Source organism: Gossypium raimondii, chromosome 5, assembly GCF_025698545.1.
Source record: "Gossypium raimondii isolate GPD5lz chromosome 5, ASM2569854v1, whole genome shotgun sequence".
Taxonomy (NCBI): domain Eukaryota; kingdom Viridiplantae; phylum Streptophyta; class Magnoliopsida; order Malvales; family Malvaceae; genus Gossypium; species Gossypium raimondii.
This window is the reverse complement of record NC_068569.1, coordinates 5,619,742-5,644,892: the sequence shown is the minus strand read 5'-3', so window position 1 is coordinate 5,644,892 and position 25,151 is coordinate 5,619,742. Positions and strand designations below refer to the sequence as shown.

At 32.0% G+C, this 25,151-nt stretch overlaps 3 protein-coding genes across 4 annotated transcripts; 2 read left to right on the top strand and 1 right to left on the bottom strand.

Annotated features, from left to right (window-relative positions):
• Nucleotides 1–3,792: 3,792 nt before the first annotated feature.
• LOC105767618 (annexin D8) lies at nucleotides 3,793–5,385 on the top strand. Its single transcript, XM_012587190.2, has 6 exons — nucleotides 3,793–3,919; nucleotides 4,001–4,146; nucleotides 4,240–4,458; nucleotides 4,534–4,746; nucleotides 4,821–4,901; nucleotides 4,998–5,385. Exons 1-6 carry the CDS (start codon nucleotides 3,847–3,849, stop codon nucleotides 5,202–5,204), a joined length of 939 nt encoding a protein of 312 aa, XP_012442644.1. The 5' UTR covers nucleotides 3,793–3,846; the 3' UTR covers nucleotides 5,205–5,385.
• A 1,259-nt stretch (nucleotides 5,386–6,644) lies between these two features.
• On the top strand, nucleotides 6,645–9,620 carry LOC105768733 (RNA-binding protein Y14). Its single transcript, XM_012588861.2, has 4 exons — nucleotides 6,645–6,992; nucleotides 8,212–8,348; nucleotides 8,803–8,954; nucleotides 9,306–9,620. Exons 1-4 carry the CDS (start codon nucleotides 6,728–6,730, stop codon nucleotides 9,349–9,351), a joined length of 600 nt encoding a protein of 199 aa, XP_012444315.2. The 5' UTR covers nucleotides 6,645–6,727; the 3' UTR covers nucleotides 9,352–9,620.
• A 192-nt stretch (nucleotides 9,621–9,812) lies between these two features.
• On the bottom strand, nucleotides 9,813–23,334 carry LOC105768732 (rho GTPase-activating protein 7). 2 transcript variants are annotated; one of them, XM_012588859.2, is made up of 22 exons: nucleotides 22,841–23,324; nucleotides 21,489–21,525; nucleotides 20,944–21,020; nucleotides 20,369–20,439; nucleotides 20,216–20,294; nucleotides 19,964–20,108; nucleotides 19,732–19,851; nucleotides 18,806–18,883; nucleotides 18,642–18,697; nucleotides 18,492–18,561; nucleotides 18,014–18,101; nucleotides 17,387–17,630; nucleotides 16,740–16,961; nucleotides 15,333–15,680; nucleotides 13,954–14,003; nucleotides 13,619–13,679; nucleotides 13,448–13,531; nucleotides 12,717–12,830; nucleotides 12,468–12,637; nucleotides 11,515–11,584; nucleotides 10,433–10,630; nucleotides 9,813–10,257 (listed from the first exon to the last, which is right to left on the bottom strand). In XM_012588859.2, exons 1-22 carry the CDS (start codon nucleotides 22,892–22,894, stop codon nucleotides 10,072–10,074), a joined length of 2,622 nt encoding a protein of 873 aa, XP_012444313.1. In that variant the 5' UTR covers nucleotides 22,895–23,324; the 3' UTR covers nucleotides 9,813–10,071. The 2 variants fall into 2 exon arrangements, with proteins under 2 accessions (XP_012444313.1, XP_012444314.1); XM_012588860.2 differs by lacking the exons at nucleotides 9,813–10,257; nucleotides 10,433–10,630 and having other exon boundaries at nucleotides 11,582–11,718; nucleotides 22,841–23,334.
• Between the last annotated feature and the right edge of the window lie 1,817 nt (nucleotides 23,335–25,151).

Genomic DNA, 25,151 nt, shown 5'->3' with positions numbered 1-25,151 from the left:
AAATTGTAAAATTTGATAAAATGGGCTTATTGCAGCTTTATCTGTGGCTATATATAAGTTGAAATTTTAATCTATTGCCAATTAATTTAAAATTAATCGATGCTTAACATGGAATCTAAATTCACAATTTACATTTTTAACTCCAGTATGCTCCTCCTTAGCTTTTGGAGTTTGTTGTAGCTGTAATTATGAATTTTATCTTTCTATTTTACAAAAATTAAAAATTTTAATTTGTCAGAATTTAAATTTTTTCAAATATTAAAAATTAATTCAATTGAGTAATATTGTCAGACCTTGCTATTAGTTGTTGATATGGTAATTAACAATTCTACCATTTATATGTAATGAATTAATAATAATAATAAGTAACAATTCAACAATTTATATATAATAATTTAATAAAATTTAGCAATTTAAGTTCATATTTTTACTAATAATTAAGTTAACTTATTTGTTTTTTTAATAAATTAAAATAAAAAACTAATATTTTAATATTTATAAAGTGAAGAAATGAAATTTATAATTAAACGATAAATCTAACTCCTACAGCTATCCTACAATTATAAATCCTGAAGTGCTTATAAATTTATATTGAAGTTTGAGCCTAAACTAATTTTAGGTAAGATAATTATTTTGGTGACTTCTTTTCCTTTCTAATTCTAGTTTTTTATTGGTAAAAGAATTTTTTATCTTAATTTTGATATTAAGTAAATTATTTTATTTTAAGAAGTTAGAGTAATTTAATCCTATTAATTTTAAAATGACCAATTAAAGACAATTAATTATAATATTAATATTTTTAGTCAATTGTACATATTGTTTAATAAATTTAGTTCACAACATTTACACCTTCTATCAATATTTGCATAGAATATATAAATATTGAATATTAAATTTATTATTATATCAATTAAAATTATATATAATAACCATTTGTAAAGAAAGATCAATGCAAATACGAAATTGAGAGAGTTCAAAAGTTACGGGTGGGAGGTTAGTTCTATTTCTAGGTTTTTAGTTTTTTCCTTTATAGCTCCTAGCAACTCTTTAATATACGAAGTACTTATGTAGTACTAGTGTTGCTTTAACCATATACGCATTGATGGTAGACCGAAGTGAGAGATGAAATTAATAGCTATTAATATATCCAACAGAATCATAAAAAAAACTTAGCCAATTCGCCAACCCAAAAACAAAACAGCATCTCATCTTTTTCTCTCTGCCTATTTCCCATGTAAAACATATCAAAGGTTCAAACTGCAAACTCAAACTCCTTCTCCATCCATTTTATTGCAACTTACTAGGCACCAAAACCTATGCATTTTGACTCCTCTTCTTAATATATTACTATCAGTTCAGGGTTCACACTCCTAGGTTTTCTCATCAGGGAAAAAAAAAGAAGAAGAGAAGCCATTAATAGAGTTTTCGTTTTTCGACCAGTTTCCTCCAGGGAGCCAGCTTTGACTTGAGTGTATCAGATTTCAAAGAGAGTTTCTTTCCTTTTTTGCTGTCTAGGTTTTTGGGTTAAAAGGGAGTGGTAATCCATGCATGATTTGTAGGTGTTTGGATTGTGAAGAATATTGTTGAAGCAGCAAATGGGTTTAAGCAAAAAGTTCATTTGCTTTTGTCTCCTCTTCCCACTGCTTTTGTTCTTGCTGTTTCAGTTAGAATCTTCAAGTTCAAGTTCAAGCCATGGAAGCAGCTTCAAACCAGCTATTTCAGCTTCTTCTCAACAGTTTAAGCCGCCTGTTCTTCAATCCCATGGTAGCTTTGAAGCAGGGAATCATGACCATCATAAAGGTAAAGATGGTGGTGGTGATGATAATCAAGTTTTTGATGATGAAAAGAGAAAAGTTCATACAGGTCCAAATCCTTTACACAATAGATAATTCACAAAAAATTAAAAAAAAAAAGGAGAAAAAAAAGAGAGAACATTTTAATCCTACTTCTTTCCTTAAAGCTATGAATTTTTTTCTCTTTTTATTTTTTTTTAAATTATTATATTGGAAAGATCATTGGACATGATCGTTTTTGCATGTTTTGTTCATAAGGATTAATTAATGTAATATGAATCCAAACAATCTTAACGCTGCATTTGATTTCTGTTCAAGGTTTTTTGTTTCCTTTAAAAATGAAGCATGGGAAAGAGAATGAGAATAAAGAAGGCAATGAATGTTGTATTGTTGGCGTTGATGGATTTGTTGGTCTATAATGACTGTCAGATGCAATGTTTGTTACGTTAGGTGGGTGTTTTTATCATTTCTTTCATGGCTGTAAAAATTAATTAGTTAGCAATTATGACTATTACGATGCCGTTTTTCTTCTTCAGTCATGGATTTATTCATCAATACTTCCTCCTAACTATACCCTTTTTTGTTGTCTATTCTCCTCCTCCTAATTTTAATTTAATTTTATCATTCTTCTTTTTTTTTTAAAAAAAAAACCTTCTTCCATAAAATCAAATTGAAAACTATAAATTCAACTTTGAATATATACATCTTTTAGAAGAAAAATACAAGTTGATTTCCTTTTTTTTAAGGTAAGAAAGTAAAACATATTGGTTTTGAAGAATAAAAGAACCAATGGCAATGGATTCGCGGTAGCTGCCGGTTCTAGCGGCGGCCGACGGCAACATATCGACCAAAGTGAAACAGCTTTTTTCTCTGGCCGAAATTTAGCCGGCTTTGCATATTTTTAATCTGAGTTTAAGTCTCCTACATATAATCTATTTAAACATCTTTCTGGTGATATTAAGTGTCCGAAAAGCAACGCATAATAATCTTAAACAAAATTATCTCACTCATTGTCAAAAGAATAAATTTGCCCTATCAAATTAAATTACAAATATTATTTTAATTTATTAACCCATCCAATTACAAGTAAATTATTATTTACATAGGATTAATATACTAATACTATAAAACTGTTAATTTTGATTTAAATTTGAAAGCTTGACTCGATCAACTCGATTTTATTACGAGAAGTCAACAATTTGAACTGAAATAATCAAAATAAGTAATAATTCAAATTGAACCCGAACTTAAATTAAATGTCTTTTTCCAAAAAATTAATAGAAATAATTCTTATAAACTAAATTATTATTTTGTTTTGATTATAACTTGTAAATATAATTATCATGGTCTATTATCATAAAATATGCAATTTTGACTTATATAGCAAATTCTAAAACAATAAATACTTAATTGAAAATTATATTTTATCTGTTTATTCTCAAGTAAAATTATCAAAATACAATACGATGCAAAATTTCAAAATAATTATATAAAAATTGAAATTGTATTTAAATTTAATTTTGATTATAATTTATTTTAAAATCCTAAAGAGAGAACCTCCCGCTTATCTCTAAATCTAAAACTAATATGTTCACTTTCTTTACTCTTAAGGGGTACGTACATTCCTCTTTCTCTCAACACTCTTTATTCCTTCAATTTCCTTCTTTCATTTACTCCTTCATTCAGACTACCCTTTTCATCTCATGGTTCTCCTTTTGATTTTTTTTTCATTGAAAATTCAACTTCCATCTTTCGGAAAAAAAAACAATTAATTAGAAAGTTTAAATAATGTAATACTCATGCATGTTAGAAGAAAAACTACCTTTGCTTTTTGGCTTCCTTTTCCAAGAATTGCTGTTACAAATAATATTAGAAACGGAAGTGATAAATGATACAAAGAAACTCCACAAAACTCAGAATGCTGCGTTTCTCGAAAAATTATTTTTAATTCCTGAAACAGTAACATTAACTTGCTTGCTCGGTCACTATAAAAAAATGAATGAAGCAGTGAAGTTACTTACAGCAAGCACTAGCAGGCAAATACAAGCCCAAAATGACTACAATTATTTCTCCAAAGCAATTCTCTCCTGTTGAAGATGCAGAAAATATCAGGAAGGCTTGTCAAGGTTTTCATATCTATTCATTCAAATTCCAAATTAGTAAGGCGTGTAAATTAATTAAATTACGTGTGTATGATTTGTTTTCAGGATGGGGAACGGATGAGAAAGCCATAATTTCGATACTTGGACATCGAAATCTGTTCCAAAGGAAGCTTGTTAGACTAGCTTTTCAAGAGATATACCATCAAGATCTCCTCCAGCAACTCAAATGCGAGCTCTCTGGAAACTTAGAGGTTCATGTTCCATTTCAAAAAGAAAAAAAAAATCTTTTTACGATTTAAATTGCAGTCGCAGATGATGAGTTTTTAATTTTATTTTGAATACAGAGAGCTATAAGTTTATGGACTCTGGATCCTGCAGACCGAGATGCTGTTTTAGCCAATGAAACATTGCAGAAGAGTGATCCTGATTATAGAGTCATTATTGAAATTGCATGTATCAGATCCCCTGAAGATCTCCTGGCTGTGAAACGTGCTTATAAATTTCGCTACAAGCATTCCCTCGAAGAAGACCTCGCTTCTTCCACCACTGCTGATATTCGAAAAGTATGTTTCAACACTCTGCTACGGCCTTATGCCTCGTATTCCAATATAATTGGTTTTTGGGTTGTCATATTGCAGCTTTTGGTTGGCGTAACAAGTGCATATAGATATGATGGCGATGAATTTGATGAGACAGTCGCACAATCTGAGGCTAGTACTCTCCATCAAGAAATCCATGGAAAGGCTTTTAACAACGAGGAAGTGGTTAGGATCTTGAGTACTAGGAGTCAAGCACAGCTCAATGCTACCTTCAACATCTACAAAGACATCTATGGTCATTCCATCACTAAGGTACCAATACACTTATCATCGATTCAGCAACTACCCAAGGCATGTAATTTGCATTGGAACTTGGTCCATTGCAGGGTTTTCCAGGCGGTGATTATTTTTCTACATTGCGTACTGTGATACGTTGCATTCGAGATCCTAAAAAGTATTTTGCAAAGGTAAGAATGCAAAAAGTTAAGGGATGCTATCATAAATATCAATATGGTGGCTAATTAAATCCTTAAATCAATATTGAAAATTGATTGGTGAAGCAGGTGTTGCGATCAGCCATTAATATGGAAGAGACAAATGAAGATGCTCTGAGTCGCGTGATCGTAACTCGCGCAGAAAAAGACTTGAAGGATATAAAGGAATTGTACCTGAAGAGAAACAACATTTCAGTTGATGAAGCAGTTGCGAGAGAATGGCCCGGGGACTACAAGACCTTTATTCTAGCCTTATTAGGGGCAGACCAAAATTAACATCAACCTCTATCCTACTTTGGTTTCTAAAATTATAGAGTGGGTTAGTTTATAGACTCATTTACTTAGAAAGTGAATAAGGAAATCTTTGCAATAAAGTTTGGACAAGTTAAAAGGAGTAAAGGGAGATAATGAATACACTAAACAAAATGTTTATTTTATATTAGTAAGTAAAGTTGTTGAGGAGTTTTCAACTTAATTTTATAATTTTTCTCGATTCTTTAAAACTAAAGATCATTGATAAATACTTTGATGCATGGATTGATTGGTATACATATATATTTTGCATTAGTGCATCCACGATATTACTTCATTAATGTTATGAATAAAAAATATTATTTATTTGTTTGCTAATAAGGTGGTATGGTGAAATTTATTGATTCTCTAAAACCCAACCTATCCAAATATAGACACAAAATAATTGATCTCTTAGAAAATATGATCGGTTTAGAAATAAGTTGAACTTGGTGAATAATTTTATCCATCTATTTTAAATTTACAATATATTGTTTTTATGTATATTATTAATCGAATATTAAATCTTAATAATATTATATGTAAATTTTAAAAATATTTTCTATGTTTAAAATTTTAATTACAATATATGAAATTAATCAATATTAAATAAAAAATATAGTATGTATTTCAAAAAAATGTAGACTTAAACAAGATTATGAAAAAATTAACAAAATTTAATATGCATATTTGGAATAATGTTAATATTATACATACATTAGCTTAATTAAGGAAAGTAAAACTTAATTTGACTCGAAAAATTAAAATCTTTTTGAATTTTGAGTTAATCAAATTGAGTTATTCGAGTTATTCAGTTTTTTGAATAAACTCGAATAAGTAATTTGTGTTTCAATTTGACTCAAGTTGAATTTTATAATTCAGATAATTCAAATAATTGATTGGTGTAATTATCTCTTTAGTATCTGTCAAATTTGAAAAATAACAAATTAGTTTCTCTCAATAAAAATACAAAAAATAAAATAAAATAACTTTTAAAATTCAAAACTTTTAAAAAATTCCAAATTATATTTTAAAATATATTTATAAATTAAAAATTAAATTTTCTAAACAATATATAAGAAAATATAAAATTTTCTAGAATAATAAATTTGAAGATCTAAATAAGTAAATTAACAATTCAAATTTATCATATTTTTATTCTTTTCTCTTATTTTTCTTTGAAAGAGTTTTTATCCGATTAAAGAGGGCTATGGATAATTCTAGGGATTGTATGAAACAGAGCAGATAAGAAATTAATGTTTAAAAAAATTATACATTAATTCGAATAATTGAAAATAAAATAAAATGATAAAATAAAACTTATGAATTAATTAATTCAAAATTATTTTACTCATTCCATCATTTCCATTTCATTACGGATAATGAAACTTAACTTCCCCACTATAAATATAAAAACCTCGGTCGGCTTAACCCTCTCCGACACACCCACGAAAATTTACAAATTCTAAAAGGGAAACAAACAAAGTTACGCGCGTACAGATCACCCGATGGCGAGCGGTGACGTGGAGGCTGTGGATTTTGAACCGGAGGATGATGACCTCATGGACGAGGACGCCGCCGGCGATGCCTCCCCTCAAGCTCCCTTGCCTAAGCTCAAGTCCGCCATCACTGGCGCCGCTTCCACCTCTCTTTCTGCTCATAAGAAGACCAAGGGTCGTGGCTTCCGTGAGGGCGATGCTGACCGCCACTCCCGTCTCGCCTCCCGCGACTTCGAGTCCCTCGGCACTGACGGCGGCCCCGGTCCCCAGAGATGTTAGTCCCTTCACTAAACCCTAATTTTTTCTCTCCCTGTTCACTTATATTGTTTCATTTTGTTTGATTTTCTAGGGTTTTATTCTTATTTTTTTGCCCTACAAAACAAGATGATTACGAAATTGCTTTCATTTTTGCTTTATGGAAGTTGCTCTTAATTTCATAACAAAATTGGGTTTGAAATTAGTTGGGAATTTGATAGTTTTCGCTTAATGCTGAACCTTGAGCGGGTTTCTGAGATTTTTTCTGGGTTATATGAAATATCTTCACTCTCGGAATATAATGTTAATTTTTCTCCTAATTATTTATTCACTACCGGTTGCTAATAACACGAATTCATAAGCTCTTCAGTTCATGATTTATTAGGTTATTCCAGAATCAGACTTTAAAAATGATTCGTTTTATGGACTGTTTAAACTTCCTAACCTTATGAATGTCGGATTCCTAACCGCAACTACCTTGACTTATTCAATGTGGATAGTTTCTAACTACGTTGTACTTTATGGAAACCCTTAATTAAGGAGAAATGCTTTATTATCTTTATATCGAAGATCTTTAATGATGAGTTTGATATGTTCATCTCATTCATGAGACTGGAACAAAGTATAGTGGACGATGCTTAAGGAAATTTATGGCCCTCAATTTCTGTGTGCCCCACAATCCTAAGGTGTATTTGTTTGTCAGATGGTTAATATATCTAAAGCGGCGCATTTCTAGGCTTGGATATTAGACATAATCAGTTTGTAATTTCCAAGAAAATTAGACATAAGTCGTTTGTAATTTTTGGGCTTGGTTATTAGACATAATCCGTTTTTAATTGTTTTCCAAAGTACAATAGGAATTTCTATTAAGAATTAGAGAAAATTAAATAAAAAGTATTTAACATCTTATAGAAATTCCTCTTGATTTCTGAGGATTTTTTAAAAAGTGGATGTATATATATTCTTGGTTGATCGTTGAGGTTCATTTTGCTCCATTACCGAAAGCATGGGACATTTTCTAAAACCAAACCATACTCCATTAGATATATCTGGCAATTTTAAAGTTTGTGGGCACTCTTTCGTTTCCTGCTTGATGCCAATGTAACTCAACTTGTAGAACATGGTAGATAAAAGCAATCATTGCAAGAATAAAAACAATATTTTCCTTTATGCTTGTGAAGTCTTGTACTCTTCTTCTCAATGATAATATTCTTTTATTCTCATTAATAAATGTGCAGCTATCGAAGGATGGATTATTTTGGTCAGTGGTGTACATGAGGAAGCACAAGAGGATGATTTGCACAATGCATTTGGTGAATTTGGTGAGATCAAGAATTTGCATTTAAATCTTGATCGTCGCACTGGATTTGTCAAGGTAATCAACTTATTAAATTTTTGCTCACTTTATGACCATTATTTTGTGCAATGATGTACTTTTTAACTTTTGTTTTTGGTGGTGGAACTCTTCACATTGCATATTTTTCTTATGTATTCATGATTATGCTTCTGCATGTGTGTATTGTATTGTATATGTTTTGGCCTTTTATATCTGTATGTTCAATGTTTATCATATTGCTTTGCCCATAGAAAACGTTGATTCATTTATACCGCAAGACATCAAGCAATTCAGTGCTTCTAACCATTTTCTATTGTTACTTAAAACTAGCTCGACACATTTTAATGTCTTTATTTCATAGCATTGGACTATTGGTTGAAGATAAAAGAGACAAATGACTATTCTTTGACAAACTTTTGAATTCTTTTACTGTCTTTTCATAATATCGTGTATTTTTGTTCAAGTAAAATTAATGCGAGTGTTTCTAAATTAGGGATATGCATTGATTGAGTATGAAAAGTTTGAAGAAGCGAAGAATGCCATATCCACGATGGATGGAATAGAACTTCTTACGCAGACTATCAATGTTGATTGGGCCTTTAGCAATGGGCCCAGTACTGGAGCCTTCAAAAGAAAAAATTTGAGGTTTGTCTCTATTAATATGCTGCTGAGTTTGGGTTGATACTTAAATATATATAAATTATAAATGGTGAAAGGATGATCTTCAACCCGCCTGAACTTTTTAAGTTAGATGGATTGAACCATTTAATTCTTGGAATTGAAGCAACCCAAATTTGAATGACTTGATTTAAGAAGACCTGAAGCAAAAAGCAACGTACCGTACCTAAGCACAACCCAGCTTAACTCAAACCTAGATGCCAAGTGCCAAGCTTGCCCGAATCTTGAAACCATTTTTACTGCTGCTTTCCTTGTTAGGTGCAAAACGAGTATACGAGGGGACCTAACAATACCTTTTTACCTTGTAAATTTTTGCAGATCTGGGCGATCACATCGCTCGAGGAGTCCCAGGAGAAGATACTAACTTGTTTAGCTCTATATTGAGGGCGGATTATAACAAGAGAAGATGGTGTTGAAACTTAATTTACTGAAAACCCGGATTTGTATTTGTTTTCGGCTGATGAGTGATGTCTTATTCCTCTTATGGTGGCTCAAGTCTGAGCGGTGATTGTGCATGGTTTAACGGTGCGGCTTTTTGGCGTTTGATGTTTGACAATTTGAAGTAATGCTTCTTGCTAATTGTAATTTTTTTTATTGTTTCTATGATATAGTGAGACATCTTTTTGTTGGTAACCTATATACATTTGGAGTTATGTAAGTTTTTTTTTTTTTTTTATTCTGACGGAGTGTTTGGCCATAAGAGATGATTCTATGACCAGATAAAATTCTACCAATGAAAGCCGCGAGAGAATGAGCTGACAAAGGCTCGGCCACTTCGTATGCATGTTAGCAGTCTCTAATGATAATACAAAATAGCGCTCAAAATGGGAAAAACGTTTTATCTTCAAAGATATTCGTTCAGATACATACATACATGCATACCTCCTAAGCTCCATATGCTATCCACAATGTTACTGGTTTTCTTTTCAATGTCCCATAAAAAAATTAAAACATTCTGATTACAACTCCGATCACCTTCACAAACCAAAGTGAAAAAACGAGTAAAAGATAAGAAATGAGATTACATGCAACAAATTAGGATGTACAACAACACGAGACAACGTTGCTCCTCCAGATTCACCAGTTAGTTCCAAGGGGGTGATGATGATGGTTTGTATAAAAACTCCTGAGAGGATGTTCCATAGTTCAGATCAAGGTTGTGAAGCTGTTCTATCAGTTGGGAACGCCTTTCCTTGAAAAAGTCGAGACGGGTTGTTAATTCTACCAGAGCTGATGAAGCTGCTGACGGATGTCTTGTATAATCAATCACCTGCAAATCATAGCAGATTCAGTATCTACTAACTATTCTATGCAACAGTTGATCAGGTATAAGCCACATTGTTCGTATGATTAGATTCTGATACTAGTTTTCCAATGGTCAAATTTTAAAAGTAGGCAAAAATATGTCACCTACAGAATAGAAACAAGCAAACAGTCAGTGTTACCTCTGCTGCTCTTGAAGTGGATGGGATAGAGGCAGAAGTAACCTCATCCATAGACATATTTACGGACAGCTCAGCACTTTTTGAGTCACTCAAGCTTGTCGACTCCATAAATTGCTTTCGTGTAGGCTGCTTGCTGCTGTTTCCAACTGCCAATTCCTGTCCTTTTACATTCCTCCAGTCTGGCCCTAGCAAACTCTCCTGCAGACAGTTTTTAAAATGCACATTTAGAGTGGATAAAATGAGGACCGAACATCAATATATATTTAAAGTGATAGAACTAGAACGACCAAGAAGACATGGAGATAGAAAAACATAACAAGTTCAAAGGTAATCATAGCACAGATACTGATGCAGAAAAATTAAAAGTCCTAACACCGTTCTGTGCTCATCATCAGTTAACTTTCATTGTCATCACCAATAAAACTCCTTAATCCATGGCAAACATAAGTTAGAACAAGCATCAAGTCAATTTTACATGCAGAGAAAACATCTCCAGAGAAAATGGCTTACTACTTGAAAATAAGTATAACCTTAATGAAACAAAGTTTGGTCAAGGGGGAAAAATAGCACAAGAAATTTGTACACTGAAAAGCTTAATTCGAGCACGAGCATGTAAATTGAGTAATCAAGCAAGCTTGAATATTTTGATTTATCCCAAGCTTGAGCTAAGTTTCATGTTGAGCTCAAGCTTCACGTTATTAGAGCTCAGGTTTGCTGATTACAGCCCTAACTATATTCTCCTACAAAAAGGTATCCTCAGTAAGGTGAAACACAGGTACTCATGTACAAACACATATATACAATTCAGCAGTATTGGCTCATCAACATTCCAACAATAATGACAAACAAACATTATGATCGTTTTCATGTCCAAGAAGTACATAAAAGGACTAACAGCCTTCAATGTCCCAATTAAACTAGGTCAAACGGCTGGGCTAGGCTGATTTATATTAATACTACGAGAAACAAAATAGTAAAATGATAGCCAACATGATCTAATTCTTAGAATTTATCCTCAATGAAATTTCATTTCAATCAACCAAGACACATGGATTTTTTCCGAAAACATAATGAAGGCGTACCTCTGTTCTTTGTTTCCTTTCATGATTAACAAAAGCAAGGGTTGTATCAAAATCTTGCTGAAGAAATCTCCTACAAAAATATACACATTTTAAGCACAAGGAAAAGAACTCGTAATAAAATTATTGAGTTTCAACTCTGTTCTTTGTTTCCTTTCATGATTAACAAAAGCAAGGGTTGTATCAAAATCTTGCTGAAGAAACCTCCTACAAAAATATACACATTTTAAGCACAAGGAAAAGAACTCATACTAAAATTATTGAGTTTCAACTCTTCAGCAGACAAATATTATAAACATATACTGTTTACCATTTTGGGTAGTTCTAGAATGCCTAGTAAAAAGTTCAAAAAAAATGATAAAACAATATATAAATCATCAATCAGTAGAAACCCTTCAAAATCACCATATTAGATGTAATAACTACCACTTCAAAAAAAAAAAACCATTCATACCCATCCAGTAAAAGATTTCTTCCTCTCCGAGATTTTTTTTTTTTTTCTAAAAACATCTGGTAGTAACCACATCCCTTCCAAACATCAAACCAAGCCTAATCAGTAATTAGCTAGCATAAAGATGGCTCTCCTCCCACACTACACTCAACAAGATCTGCCTATAAGAAAGTCTATTTTTCAAGATGTATAAGAAGTCCATCTTCTTAAGGGCTTGAATTCACCTTGACAGCCAAAGAACTTCAAAAAGACCTTGACTAAAATTATATGTTGGGTTTCAGATCCTCAAGAGGGAGCTCGAAAGATAACTCCTAATGCAAGGAACTAACATTTGGAAACAAGTCAGGTGATAGGAAATTTGAAATCTTAATCCAGTACTGAAATGCGTACTTCAATTGGTTCCTAGATATCAATCATTACAACCTAGAATCTGCCATGCAATGCTAGTAAGTTTAGACAGAGAAAGCTTAGGAATCAAATGAACAGAAAGATTCCAATAACTCACTGTTGAGAATTATGATTTTGGACATGTCGGTAATGGTCACATGCATCAGATATGGAACCATAATGATGCTGCCGTTGCTGATTCAGCTGCTGGTGGAGTTCTGCAACTTTCTGCTTCAATCTAGCCACATCAGCTTCGGCAAGAGCAATCTCCTCAAGCTCAGCCCTCGTCTTTACATCAATTTAAGTTATAAGAATGAGGAATGCTAAATTTATAAAAAAGAACGATTCTCTTGAAATCAGTACCAACCTTGGAATCTATTCCACGGGAACTAGGAAATTGTCCTGCTGACATGCTCAATCCAACTTCAAGGGCAGCTCTAAGATCCCTTTCAGCTTGTAGCTGCTCTTGCAATCTACAGACCTACATAGTAATTTAAAGGTAAGTAGGAACACAAATTTAGGAACATAATTTTCAAGAAAAATCATTTCTTGGAAAGAAAGAAGATTGATGTTTGTTCACAGTTAGAGATTCTGCACAATACTTTTAGTTCAAACAGTATCCAAACTATTACCCTCATAATTGTTCTGTGCATGCATAGTCGCAGAAAATAAATTCAAAGTATAACTATTTTTCGGTAAATGCAAGCCACAAAATCGCCTAGCGTGACCATCTGCAGAGTGATTTTCATCCAATCTTCTAAGCAGCTTTTATCAGTTCAAAAACCCTCACTTGCCAAAGGCATTTTTTATTGGATGTATGTAAGGAACAACTGAAGAAATTTGCAACTTCATGAGCCTGTTGTGTTGTTAGTATCCAGAAAATGTTAAGACCTCCTCCAATAGAATAATTAGAATAAGGCAAAATATATAGAACTAATTCCTCACTAAAGCAAACAAAGAAATATATAGAAACGGGCCTAAGTAAAGCATATAGTACTAATCCAAAATGATCACAAACAAGAAATTTCTAAGACTCAATTCCTTGCCGAACATGTAATACTAATATCTAAGGAATAAAAATAGGTAAGAAAGAAATACATCTTGCTCAAGTGCCAAGCGACGTTCATGCAACGCTTGTTTTCTTCTTTCCAAGCTAGCTTGTAAGATTGCATTTCCTCTAGCCTACAAAAATAATAAGCAATCTGTCAGTGGAGACAAAATCTATTTCTCTGGTCAAGCATACTATGATTTCAAAAAGGTAGTGCTTACCTCTTTTGCAATACGATGTTGTAGGTCATTCTTAGTGATTTCAAGCCTCTGTATAGCAAGCCTAGAAGAAAAAACACCAAATACATCAGATGTAAAAGATATTTTTAGACAACTTCAATATAAGAACTCAACTGCACTGTTTTAACAAAATGGCATCATGCAACACTATCAAGTTAAAAGTAGTAGGCAGATTTTAAGATGGACTAAGATTCAGCCTTGTGCTAAGCAAGAATTGCAAAAACACAAAGCCTGAGTAAGTTTTCAAATGCAGAGATACTAGTTAAAAGAAATCCAAATAATAAAGCAGAAAGCTATAAATGTAATGAGTAACTTACTCTTCTTCACCAGAAGAATCAACAGATTCCATTGATGGTGTCTTTCTGGCCTGTATGACAAAGCAAATGAAGATTCAATTATGGTTTTCCTCTGTCAACAGAAACTGTAAAAATAAGTAAAGCATCTCATTGCATTTCCGCAAAAAAACCAAAGCACATATACATCCACCAGCAAAGTAAGGTACAACATTCAAGATGCACATATGCTTTACTGAGGAGCACAGTAATAGTCTGTAGAAATAGGCTTGTTCTGTTATATAGTCCAAATATAAGATTGCAGATTATCAAAGCCAGTCATATATGTAAATTATACAATTTCTAAGAGAGGATTTTCATTAACATTTCTTTGCTAGTTGATGCAACAGTAATATTTGCTATTTGAGTGCATGAAAATGAGCAGCCTTCCAAATAAGTCCAGACCCAGAAGAGTCAGATACGCAAGTCATTCAAATACAATTTCTAAGACAAGAGAGGATTTTCATTAACATTTCTTTGCTAGCTGATGCAGCAATCATTTATGCTATTTGATTCCATGAAAACGAGCAGCCTTCCAAATAAGTCCAGGGCCCAAAGAATCCGCTAAGAGCAAATTTTTACATGAAAGAAACCAGTGAACTGAGTTTGATATGTGTTGAAGCTAAACCACCCCCAAACATTAAACCGAGAACAATAAACGCAATGTCTGAATGGTTTGGAGCTTTATCTATTGAATGATGGAATACTTATGGCCTCGACATTGTAAGCGCTATGTTTGTTTGTTAAGCTTTGCATGCAGGGTTTGTCAAAAACAATAAAAGAAAAGGAAAGAAAATAAATTGTGAGTCATGTGATGGAAATCCTAGAATGCAGCACTGAAACACAAAGCGATGAAACTAGAACAATAAAACACTTCTTCAAAAATAATTTTTTCTTGTCTCCTTCATTATGTGTTGAACCTAAATGACCCACAAACATTCTGAGAACAATAAATGCAATGTCTGGATAGTTTGGAGCTTTATCTATTGAATGATGGAATACTTATGGCCTTGAAGTTGTAGGTGCATGTTTGTTTGTTAACCTCTGTAAGCAGGGTTTATAAAAAACGATAAAAGAAAATGAAAGAAACTAAACCATGACTTGTGTGATGGAAAATCCTAGAATGCAGCAATGGAGCACAAAGCAATGATGCAAGAACAATAAAGCGTTTTTCTTAAGACTGCTTCAAAGATAATTTTTTCTCATCTCCTTCGTAGGAAAGTTTATCAAGACATAGATCTTACCTACGTTAATCAACCATATTAAAATCAATTCAGAAAGTGCTTGGATAAACGTGACATGTCTAGTGCATGTAACTGAGAGATCCTTGCAATTACATAATGCATCATAAAATGGTAACTCACATTGTTTCTTCCCCAAAATGTAGATCTCTTTGAATTAATACTGGAGCCTCTAGCTTTACCAACTGGCTTCTCAGTAGAAGATTCAAGTCCAGGCACCGATACAGGATGGCCAGGATGCATTGAAGACAGAATCTCACCCATTGATCGGTAAGATTCACCAGTAGGTAACACACTTGGAACATCTATCTCATTGATTGGATTTTCATTTCCTTTATCTTGCCTGCCATGTTCCTCCAGTTGAGGGTCAGGATCTCTCATCTGCAATGGGTCTGCAGATAAGCTTGAACTCTCAGCCTGAGTATTATTGTTTCTAGGGGACACAACATCTGAACCATCATCCCCAAATGCCTGTACACAGAAAATGGATTAGTTAAGGGATTATCACTCAAGTTCTCCAACAACCTATAACACAAAAACGTGAAGGTTTATTTCATTCAATATTCGGTCCTTTATCATGCTAAAGCTTAGTGTGCAGCAGAAAAACCCTAGAAGGGAAATGCTTTCCAATACATAAGGTTTTACAAACTCTTTTCTTTTTCCTTCCTAAGGCAACAAAACATGATTAATACAGTTTATGTTATGAAACTATTTACGCTGAAGTTCTACTAATTAATCCTCACTGTTTTTCATGACATAGAGATATTTCTTTTTCAATTTATCCTCTTTGAAATTATCATCAAATGATAAAGCCGTCTAAAAGCTACACACTCCAGCTGAAATCACTCGAATTCTATGAATAGTAAGCCCTTCCATATCTTCATGGATTTTCAGTTTATCCTCTTTGAAATTATCATCAAATGAAGCCATCTAAAAACTACACACTCCAGATGAAATCACTCAAATTCTATGAATAGAAGCACTTCCACATCTTCATGGATAATCACAAGCCCAGATACTTCTTGTTTGTATGGCATGAAAGAGAATCTCAAAGAATCAATATGAATGATTCCCAGCAGTAGAGGATGCACAACAGAACAAGAAGATCAAATGTTATTACGTATGAAACCCATCAACTTCCCAAGTCCAACACATCAAATAATTCTTAACTACTTTCCACATCCAAGATATCCAGATATCATTTCTTAACATTGATCATTGCAACATCATAATAGTTCTCCTGTAAGTCATTGCATGTTTGTGCAAAGGTTTCCATGGGATGGGTCAAGCTAACATAATGAAAACGTGAGCTAACCTTAGCCAGGTCTGACATGGCCCAGCAACCAGCCATTCGTAATTTAAATTAAACAACTTTATTTGTTAATATAAAAAAATAACAATATCCTCAGGCCAGAATTGGGACTAAAGAGTCATTTCCAAACCCAGCGGGCCAGGCCCCTAACCGGTTGACAATTCAAGTGTGCAGCCATTGATGTTGTTTTTATTTTAGAGAAAGGGGATAAAAGGAACCTTGCAGTCATAGAGATCACTGCCCGCATAACCACTGCTTTCACTTAATTTCCCACTGAGAACACGTGAAGGATCTTCATCTGTGTCCGGACTGGCTTCATTTTCTGCATCATGGTAGCCATTGTCTTTCATATCTGGATTTTCATCATCACTCGAATCTTCACTACCACTATTTTCAACCCGAGAATCAGCTGATATAGAACATCTTTGTAGATTTTCATCCTGAAACAACAAAAATAATCACACAAATAGGCCATATGAAAGGAGCTCTAGTGTACAGGTTTATTGCAAAGCTTAACAATATTTAAAACTATAATTATGAGAAAGAAATCTTAGCAATCATAAGAAACAAGGATCAAATAATAGTTCATGAAATAACACTGCCATCGCATTTACTGCGGTTGTACTAGCTTGTTACTATTACTAAACTCATTCAAATAAGAGGTAAACGGCTATAAATGTTTATGATATAATTCCAAGTATAAATAATTTCATTTTCACGATATATTATTTGAATACGGACTTGGGTATGAAAGATTCTAAAGCAATTTTAGCAATTAAAAAAAAAATACACTCAGCATAAGAAATCATAAAGCATTTAGATTGATATCCCATATTAAACAACAATGAAGCTGGTAGCATCTTACATCAAAAATATTCTCATACTCCTCCAAAAGGGTTGCAATGATGGCTTGAGCATTATTAGCAGCATTTGCAGCAGCAAGAAGCTGCGCAGAATTATCACCAGTAGCATCAAAGTCATCCTCCAACTCACATTCACCAGCTAATAAAGGGCGTAAAAGCAAGGGGGCCATGCAAGCAGCTACAGCAGATGGAGTCATTCGATTCTCATTAGAATGGGATGAGATTGTATGCATCATCTTCAGAATCCTACAAAATGATGCATATCAAGTTAACAACTTCAGAAATATAAATATATTACTAAAATGTTGGGGAAACTGAAAATCACTTCAATCAATCCACTGCCCCCGAAAATGCCATACTTTCTTATCAAAGAAAGTGAGATCAGGAAAATAATCTTTTCTGCATTCATGTCTCATGTCAACAAGATGTCTACCATTCATGTAGTGTTCACATTATCAAATAAATAAATAACAAAAACAAATATTTATTTTATAAAATGCATAGTTTTCAAAAAATTAAAAACTCAATCATAAGAACTTTTAATCACAGGAACACCATAAAGCTCAACAGAAGCAAATATGTGGGAAAAAGTAAAACATGTAATGTTAGAAAGTGACAGGGAGATGTACCTTTGTAACAGGCGACGGTTTGGTTCAGGAAATGTCTCAAATATCGCAGAGCACATTGCACTTATCCGAGCTTCCTTCCGATCAATTTCTTATCCAATGAAAACAGAAAGCAACAGTATTAACTATTACAGAGATGTTTCCTCTAATACAATTATGAAGAAACAAAAAGAATCAAAGTACTATGGGGACAGAACTTTATGCTTTTGACAGTTAACTAATGCTATGGGGACAGAACTTTATGCTTAATATAATGAATATGATATATTTATACAGTATAGCAGGTACAGGGTAAAGCGAGCACATGAAGCATCATAACTTCATAAGCCAAGATTGTACTTTTTGCTTTAACTATACATATAATGCACCAAATTTTTCCCCAAGAATACACACATCTTAAGGAGGTATTATAGAATTTGTTTTAAAAAAAGCACACATTCAGAGAAAACGTGGAAATAAGAAAGCAAAGGGTTCAACATACTGTAAGCCTCCAACAATGCAGTACAGCAGGATGCAGGAACTGGGGATGAGGGTAGCTCCCTTAGAACATGCTGTGGATCAAACAACTTTCATGACTAAGGAATATGAACATGAATCGGATAATAAATGATATAATGACTGACAATGCTACCTTTACACAGTCTCCCACAACATGAGCATCCTCATCAGAACCAAATTCAGTCTTGCCTATGTTATGAAAAGATGACATGTAAGAAGGCAATTGAATAATTGAGACCCAGATATACAACTATGCAGATATGCTAAAACAACAATCAATTTGAAATGAAGAGATACCCTGTTCATATTCTTGAACTCTGCGATCAACCTCCTCAACATCTGCAGACTGACGCAGAATTCCCTCAACTTTAGTTCCTGTTGCAGAAACAATATTATAAGTGAAAAGAAAATAGTAATAAAGAAGCAAGAAATTTCCCAGTTTGTTCTTCCGCTAGTACTAAGTTTAACAAGCTCAACCAGCTCATGAAGTTTAAATACAAATCCTGACTACTCTAACTTGAAGGAAAAAAATGCAACTTTTTTCGGAAATTTCCCAGTTTGTTCTTCCAAGATGACAGCTCAGAAAATCTAACATAGAATGAGGTAAAAAATAATATATTATCAAAAGGATGTTTGTGCAAAACTTTCCCCTAAGTTCATCAAAATTTCGCATTACAACTGAAAAAGCAAACTGCTAAAGGATCTTAATTTTCTACGCACGGGGAGGCCTAGGACCCCATGTTACACAATAAAAAATCAGCAGCCAAGTGGGAAAAGAAAAAGGAGTAAAAAGGATTTATATTGCCAGTTTCATTTTACTCCTAAGTAATTTCGCTTAAAGCAACACTGATTTTACAGGAATTGCAATCTGATTATTTGTGCATGCATGGGTGACAGCCCAAAGCCACACAACCACTTCTTTCAGACTATTTGAAATCTAATAGCATGCAAAGAGAAAACATAAATAACACAGATACTTACAGAAGCATACAGTTTTACTACATAAAGCTTGTAGTCCTAAGCGCTAACAAAATGGATGGTCAGGCAGCTTCCCTAATGTTAAGATCACAAGAATATAACCTCTGGATGCTTAACAAAACCAATTCCAAAGATTAAGAATACAGTTTTCTAGACAACTGTACATGAGAAAAACTTCACTTTCCATCAGTGGAAAAACCAGCTCAAGTAACATAAATAATAATTAATTTAAAATCATCATTTACCAAACTTCTCAAGAAATCGCAGAGCTTTCTCTAGGAATGATGGGCTCCCATCAATATCTTCAAGCGCAAGCAAAATTGGTCTTCCAACAACCAACGATTTAGCAGTGCGTTTGTCTCTCCCTAAGAAGAATGCAAAAATCTAACAAAAATAAGTAAAAGAAATGCAGAAGAATAGGTCAAAAAGGAATGATGAACATCAAATAAATTTAAGAAGAAACTACGGGGAACAAACATTGATGGAATGACCCTTCAATTGTATCAGTTGTGTCACTTCGGAAAATCCCATTGTGTCCCATGACAAGTGCAGCACTTGGTGCTTGTGTGAGGGCATGTTCTAGAGCTGTCTTCCACTCATACAAATCCTCTGATGTCTCTGCCTGAATTTAGCAAGTAACAAGGTATTAGCATCTTGAATTCAAATATGTCCAGAGAAACAAATACCTAAAATAATAGCCGAAACAATAGTCAATTACACATGATACACCTTAAGAGTGAAAGCCCGTCCATCACGCCCATCAGGAAACAACACAGTCAGCAACTTTTTATCTTCTCTAACAACAACACTGCAAACAAGAGGAACTATAAGCAAGACATTTGTGACAAACCATAATAGAAAATATACAATGGTTATCCACACCTTCCAGAATTGTTCAAGTCAATACCCCCCAAAGTCAAATTAACTTCACCACCTCTTTGTGGTAGGGCACTCTGCAAGAAAATTAAAGCAATAAGCATTTGTTTCAATTAACTCATGAAAGCAAACTTTTAATGAACATTCGAAACATTAGAAGGCAATGATATGATTGTCCTTCTCTCTTATATAGCATAGCACATCAAGAAGTGAGAAAATCTAAAATAACTGTATCGCACAGTGTTACATACAATCAATCATGTCCTAATCTCCGTATTACATGTACAAAATCCTGAACGATTTAAAATATGCTATTAAACCATTCCAACAGGTGAAACATTGAAAAGACATGATGTGTGCATATGCATAAAAAGTGAGGGAAAGGAACAACTAAAATATTGAATATGATACAGCACCAATAAACATCACACAACTATGAACTTAATGATCAGACGACAGATCCTTAATACTAGCATGTATTGGCAGTATGTAGAAATTAAAAATCAGTAGAACAAAAATTAGGGAAATTATAAGCCATATTATAATTTACTAAAATTATGGAAACAGTGGTAAGCACTAACAGGATCACTTTTGAAGAACACCAGGGAAGTGCGTGTAAGGATAAACCATCTCTTCTTCCAAGACTTCCAACCGATCCCTGCAGAAGTTCAACACAAACTTATAAAATAATTTTAGACAAACTATTTTGATATCTGAATCAAAGAATAAACATAATCATAAAAGCAGGAACCAGACATCAGAATAGGCGGTTAAAAGTGTATCGGAAAAAATTAATGCAGATCTCAATTTTAACAAATATTAATATGAAAGATGGATGTCCTCCGAGATTCAAAGATAATGGAGTAAAAACAAGATTCTTCACTTCAAGAACGCATTGTGCAAAATTAATACTGATACTACCACTAAAGCGTCCCAAATAAACAACTTTCTTTTCCTTATCTTTATAAATAAAGACAATTATTCCTTCAATAATTAAAATAAATAGATATAACTATTACTTATACATGTATAAGATATGGACATATGGTAAACTTTTGATGCAAGTTATAATCATGAAAAGAATTTAAGGACGGTGAAGGAGACAGCGATGAAAAACTTTACAAACCTTTTGAGGATATGAAAAGAGGGCCACTCTTGAAAACCTGTGAAACTTCACATGTCAATCACCAAAAACAAAAACCAAATGTCTAGCATAAAACTAATTATACTCTTGCAGAAAGAGCTTTTAATCAATTCAAGGGAGCAGATACAACACGTGCACCATTGGAGGTAAGACTAAAACTCAAAATTTTAATGTTACGCTATCAGCTAATCCTATGCTAATCAATCAATTGGTGATTGAAACAATGAGTATTTACATAATAGACTCTGTTGTTTTTTCTCAAAAATGAGAAACTACGAATTGAATTGATTAGACAATGATTATTGCTAATGGACTAGGTTGTTCTTCTCAAGAATTACGAACTACCTTACAGTTGTGCCAACACATGGATTTACCAGCTGATATTAAGATGTGACTATAGAAAGGAAATCAATTAAATGTCATACCAAGCAGCCTGGATAATATATTACATTGTGGACAATAATTTGAGGCATTCAACATCCGTAAAACACTGATATCTCTAAGACACAGTGGAAGAAGATATTACACTTTACAGCTCTCAAAAGAAATGTAGCAATGGAAATGGAATGAAGTGCAAATTCATATATTTCAAAAACATATATTTGCCAAATTTCCTATCTTCCTCCACAATTTTTTTTCCTTATCTCATGTGATCTACCCATCTTGATTTCATTTAATTTTACGCCATGCTTTTTAAGTCGCTAAATATATACTCAATAGTATGACAAATTCGCTTTGTAACACAACTAGAAAGTGATGTTGCATGATCGTCCAAGCCCAATTAAGGCGATGGGAAGAAAGGATTTGGGTCATGCATGCCGATATAATTTTTGTAAGGGTACAAAATTCATAAGCTTAAAAAAAGTTATATATTGAAACAAGGAAAACACAAATTTTAGTTTAGCTATTTACATAGAAATTTCACAATTAAAATCTCTAGTAAAATTCTAAATGCTTCCAGTGACCCCTCATATGATCAGAACAACGTTATTAACCTATGTATTTCAAGTTTTCAAAATTCTGGCTACAGCAATTCTCTTAAACGCGTTTCCTTCTTTCAAATTGAATGATAATAATACTACTAAAAACAAGCTGAACTGAAGTTCAATTTAAAAATCTGAAAAAAAAATAAAATAACTTCTACCAAAAATAGTAATGTAAACCCTTAATCAAAAGTTCATTATCTATAACATCATTATCAATCCAAAAAAAAAAATTAAGCACAAAACAATAGATCCCCAAAACTTCCTTTTTATTCACATTCCATTTTCGCAGAAACAAAAACTAAAAAATAAACTAAAAAATAAAAGAAAAAAGAGTAGAAAATATGTTACCGTGTTTGAGGCTCCCCCTCTGGGCCGCTCGAATGCCGCTAACGAAGCCGACATTTTCGCAGATTAACATTGAAAGATGCAATCAACCAAAAAACAAAGTACCCAAAAAAAATTCCTCCGCATTTCAACTTCTGAGCGATTCACTCGATGTTGGACATTGAGTCAACACAATAGATCGAGAAGTTAACTCGAATCGAGGCAAGATCCAAAAGCTTAGGGCAAATAATAAACCAACCTTTAGGCTTAGGGTTTTTCCCTTTTCAAAAAGAAAATAAAAAAGATTAATGGAACAATAAAGAACAATCAATCACCAACCAGAAGAACTACCACACTCCATAAATTTAAAAATTATTTATTCACCTAAATAATTCCTTTCATCTCTATTATTTCTTTATTTTTCTCTTAATTTTTTTTAAATTTAATAGTTTATAAGTATATAACAAAATATTTTAAATTTTATTTATTTTGGATTAGATAGAAAGCAATAGTGGTTGTCGTGGTAATATGGAAATCTGAGAGAAGGTTTGCTTTCCACTTACTTCACTGGTTGGAGAGATAAAATAGTGAAGGGCTACGGTTATCTACACTCGGTTTTAGACTATATATTTTGTATTGTTTTTGTTACATTTAACATTTAAGTGTGATTAATTCCATTGATACAATATCGCAATTTTCAACTAAATTGTAAAAATTAAATAAAAATATTATTTAGTATAAAATTTAATATTTTTAATAAATTTTAAAGGCTTAAGGATACAAAATGTTCTCATATTTTTTAAAAAGTTTTAAGTCTTTTTTACATTTATTTAGGTACTTAAACTTTCAAAATTCATAAAAAAGTCTCTTAAATCTTTTCAAAAAAATAATTAAATCCTATTTTTTTCACTTAATTGGGTACTTGAACTTTCAAAATGCATAAAAGACTCAAACTTTTTCAAATAAAAGTAATTAAACCCCGCTTTTATTAAAATTATAAAAAATTAAAATCAATAAAAACTATAAATTTTAATAAAATTCAAATTTTAAAAATATAAAAATATAAAAATATATATAAATCGTAAAAAATATATATAAAAATTATAAAATTTTATAAAATTAAGTAAAATATTATTAAAAATTATAAAATATATAGAAATATAAAATTTTATAAAGTCGTAAGAAAATTATGCAAAATATAAAGAAAAATAAATTTTGTAAAAGATTATAAAAAATCATATCAAAAGAAGCATTTTATAATTTTTTATAACTTTAATTTATTTTTTATTTTTTATTTTTGCCACATATCATGTGTAGGCGATAACGTGATGACTTTAATTGAAAAAACTAAGGGTCATTAATTTTTATGATTTTTATAAAATTTTATATTTTTATTTTTTACGGTTTTTATAAAAAATCTAATTTTTAATAAATTTTAATTTTATATTTTTATTAAAATTTAATAATTTTCTAAAACTTATTATTTTTATTTTTATAATTTTTTTCTAATTTTTAACAAGAGCAGGGCTTAAATGCTTTTTTGAAAAATTTTGAGGATCTTTTTTATGCATTTTGAAAGTTCAAGTGCTCAATTGAGTGCAAAAAAAGAGAAGAGATTAATTACTTTTTTCAAAAAGTTTGAGGGCTTTTTACACGCTTAAATATTTTAAATAATGATTATTAAATCTAGTATGTGAATAATAGGATGTGAATATGTTTCAAACTAATAAAAGAATCACGACATGAGTAAAATTTTAATTTCAAAATAAATTTATTTAAAATAATTAGAAATCATATTTAAATATATTTCAAATAAACATTTATTTGAGAACTTGAGTTGAAGTTTTGATTTTTAATAAGACGATAATAGACTCATTTTCATTTTCTTTAGGTAGCTCAACAAATAAAATGCATTTATTTTTATCATTATGATTTTATTATAGCATACCTAATTTATGACAATCGAGCAGAAAATAAATTAGCAATACGTTGTTATTAATTGAGTCCACCCAATGAGATTAAGAACTTTAAATATTATATCCATAATTATACAGCACTAAAATATAAAAAAAAAACTAATGAAATGTAAAACAGGTAAAAATATGAAAACAATGTTAATTTAAAAATATACATGTCATGAATTATTCTCAAATTAATGTTAATTATAGTTTTTCTCTACAGTAATATAATAATGCCTATACGTAAATGAAGATTTTATCCCATTATTGTAAAAAAATTTATAATTTCCTCTAAAGTCTAATGAAAATTTTTCAAAATTAATTTTTCATCTCCCTCAAAATTTTAACAATGTTTGAATAAAAAATCATAAATTATT

Excerpts from the sequence above, each read along its gene's own strand:
- LOC105768732 (XM_012588859.2), bottom strand. The coding sequence starts at position 22,894 with ATGTCGGCTTCGTTAGCGGCATTCGAGCGGCCCAGAGGGGGAGCCTCA. Across the intron at positions 13,680-13,953 it reads GATTCTTCTGGTGAAGAAGA|GCTTGCTATACAGAGGCTTG; the intron begins GTAAGTTACTCA and ends TTTTTCTTCTAG. Across the intron at positions 10,631-11,514 it reads AAAGGAAACAAAGAACAGAG|GAGAGTTTGCTAGGGCCAGA; the intron begins GTACGCCTTCAT and ends AACTGTCTGCAG.
- LOC105767618 (XM_012587190.2), top strand. The coding sequence starts at position 3,847 with ATGACTACAATTATTTCTCCAAAGCAATTCTCTCCTGTTGAAGATGCA. Across the intron at positions 4,747-4,820 it reads ATGGTCATTCCATCACTAAG|GGTTTTCCAGGCGGTGATTA; the intron begins GTACCAATACAC and ends GGTCCATTGCAG. Across the intron at positions 4,902-4,997 it reads CTAAAAAGTATTTTGCAAAG|GTGTTGCGATCAGCCATTAA; the intron begins GTAAGAATGCAA and ends TTGGTGAAGCAG.
- LOC105768733 (XM_012588861.2), top strand. The coding sequence starts at position 6,728 with ATGGCGAGCGGTGACGTGGAGGCTGTGGATTTTGAACCGGAGGATGAT. Across the intron at positions 8,349-8,802 it reads GTCGCACTGGATTTGTCAAG|GGATATGCATTGATTGAGTA; the intron begins GTAATCAACTTA and ends TTTCTAAATTAG. Across the intron at positions 8,955-9,305 it reads TTCAAAAGAAAAAATTTGAG|ATCTGGGCGATCACATCGCT; the intron begins GTTTGTCTCTAT and ends AAATTTTTGCAG.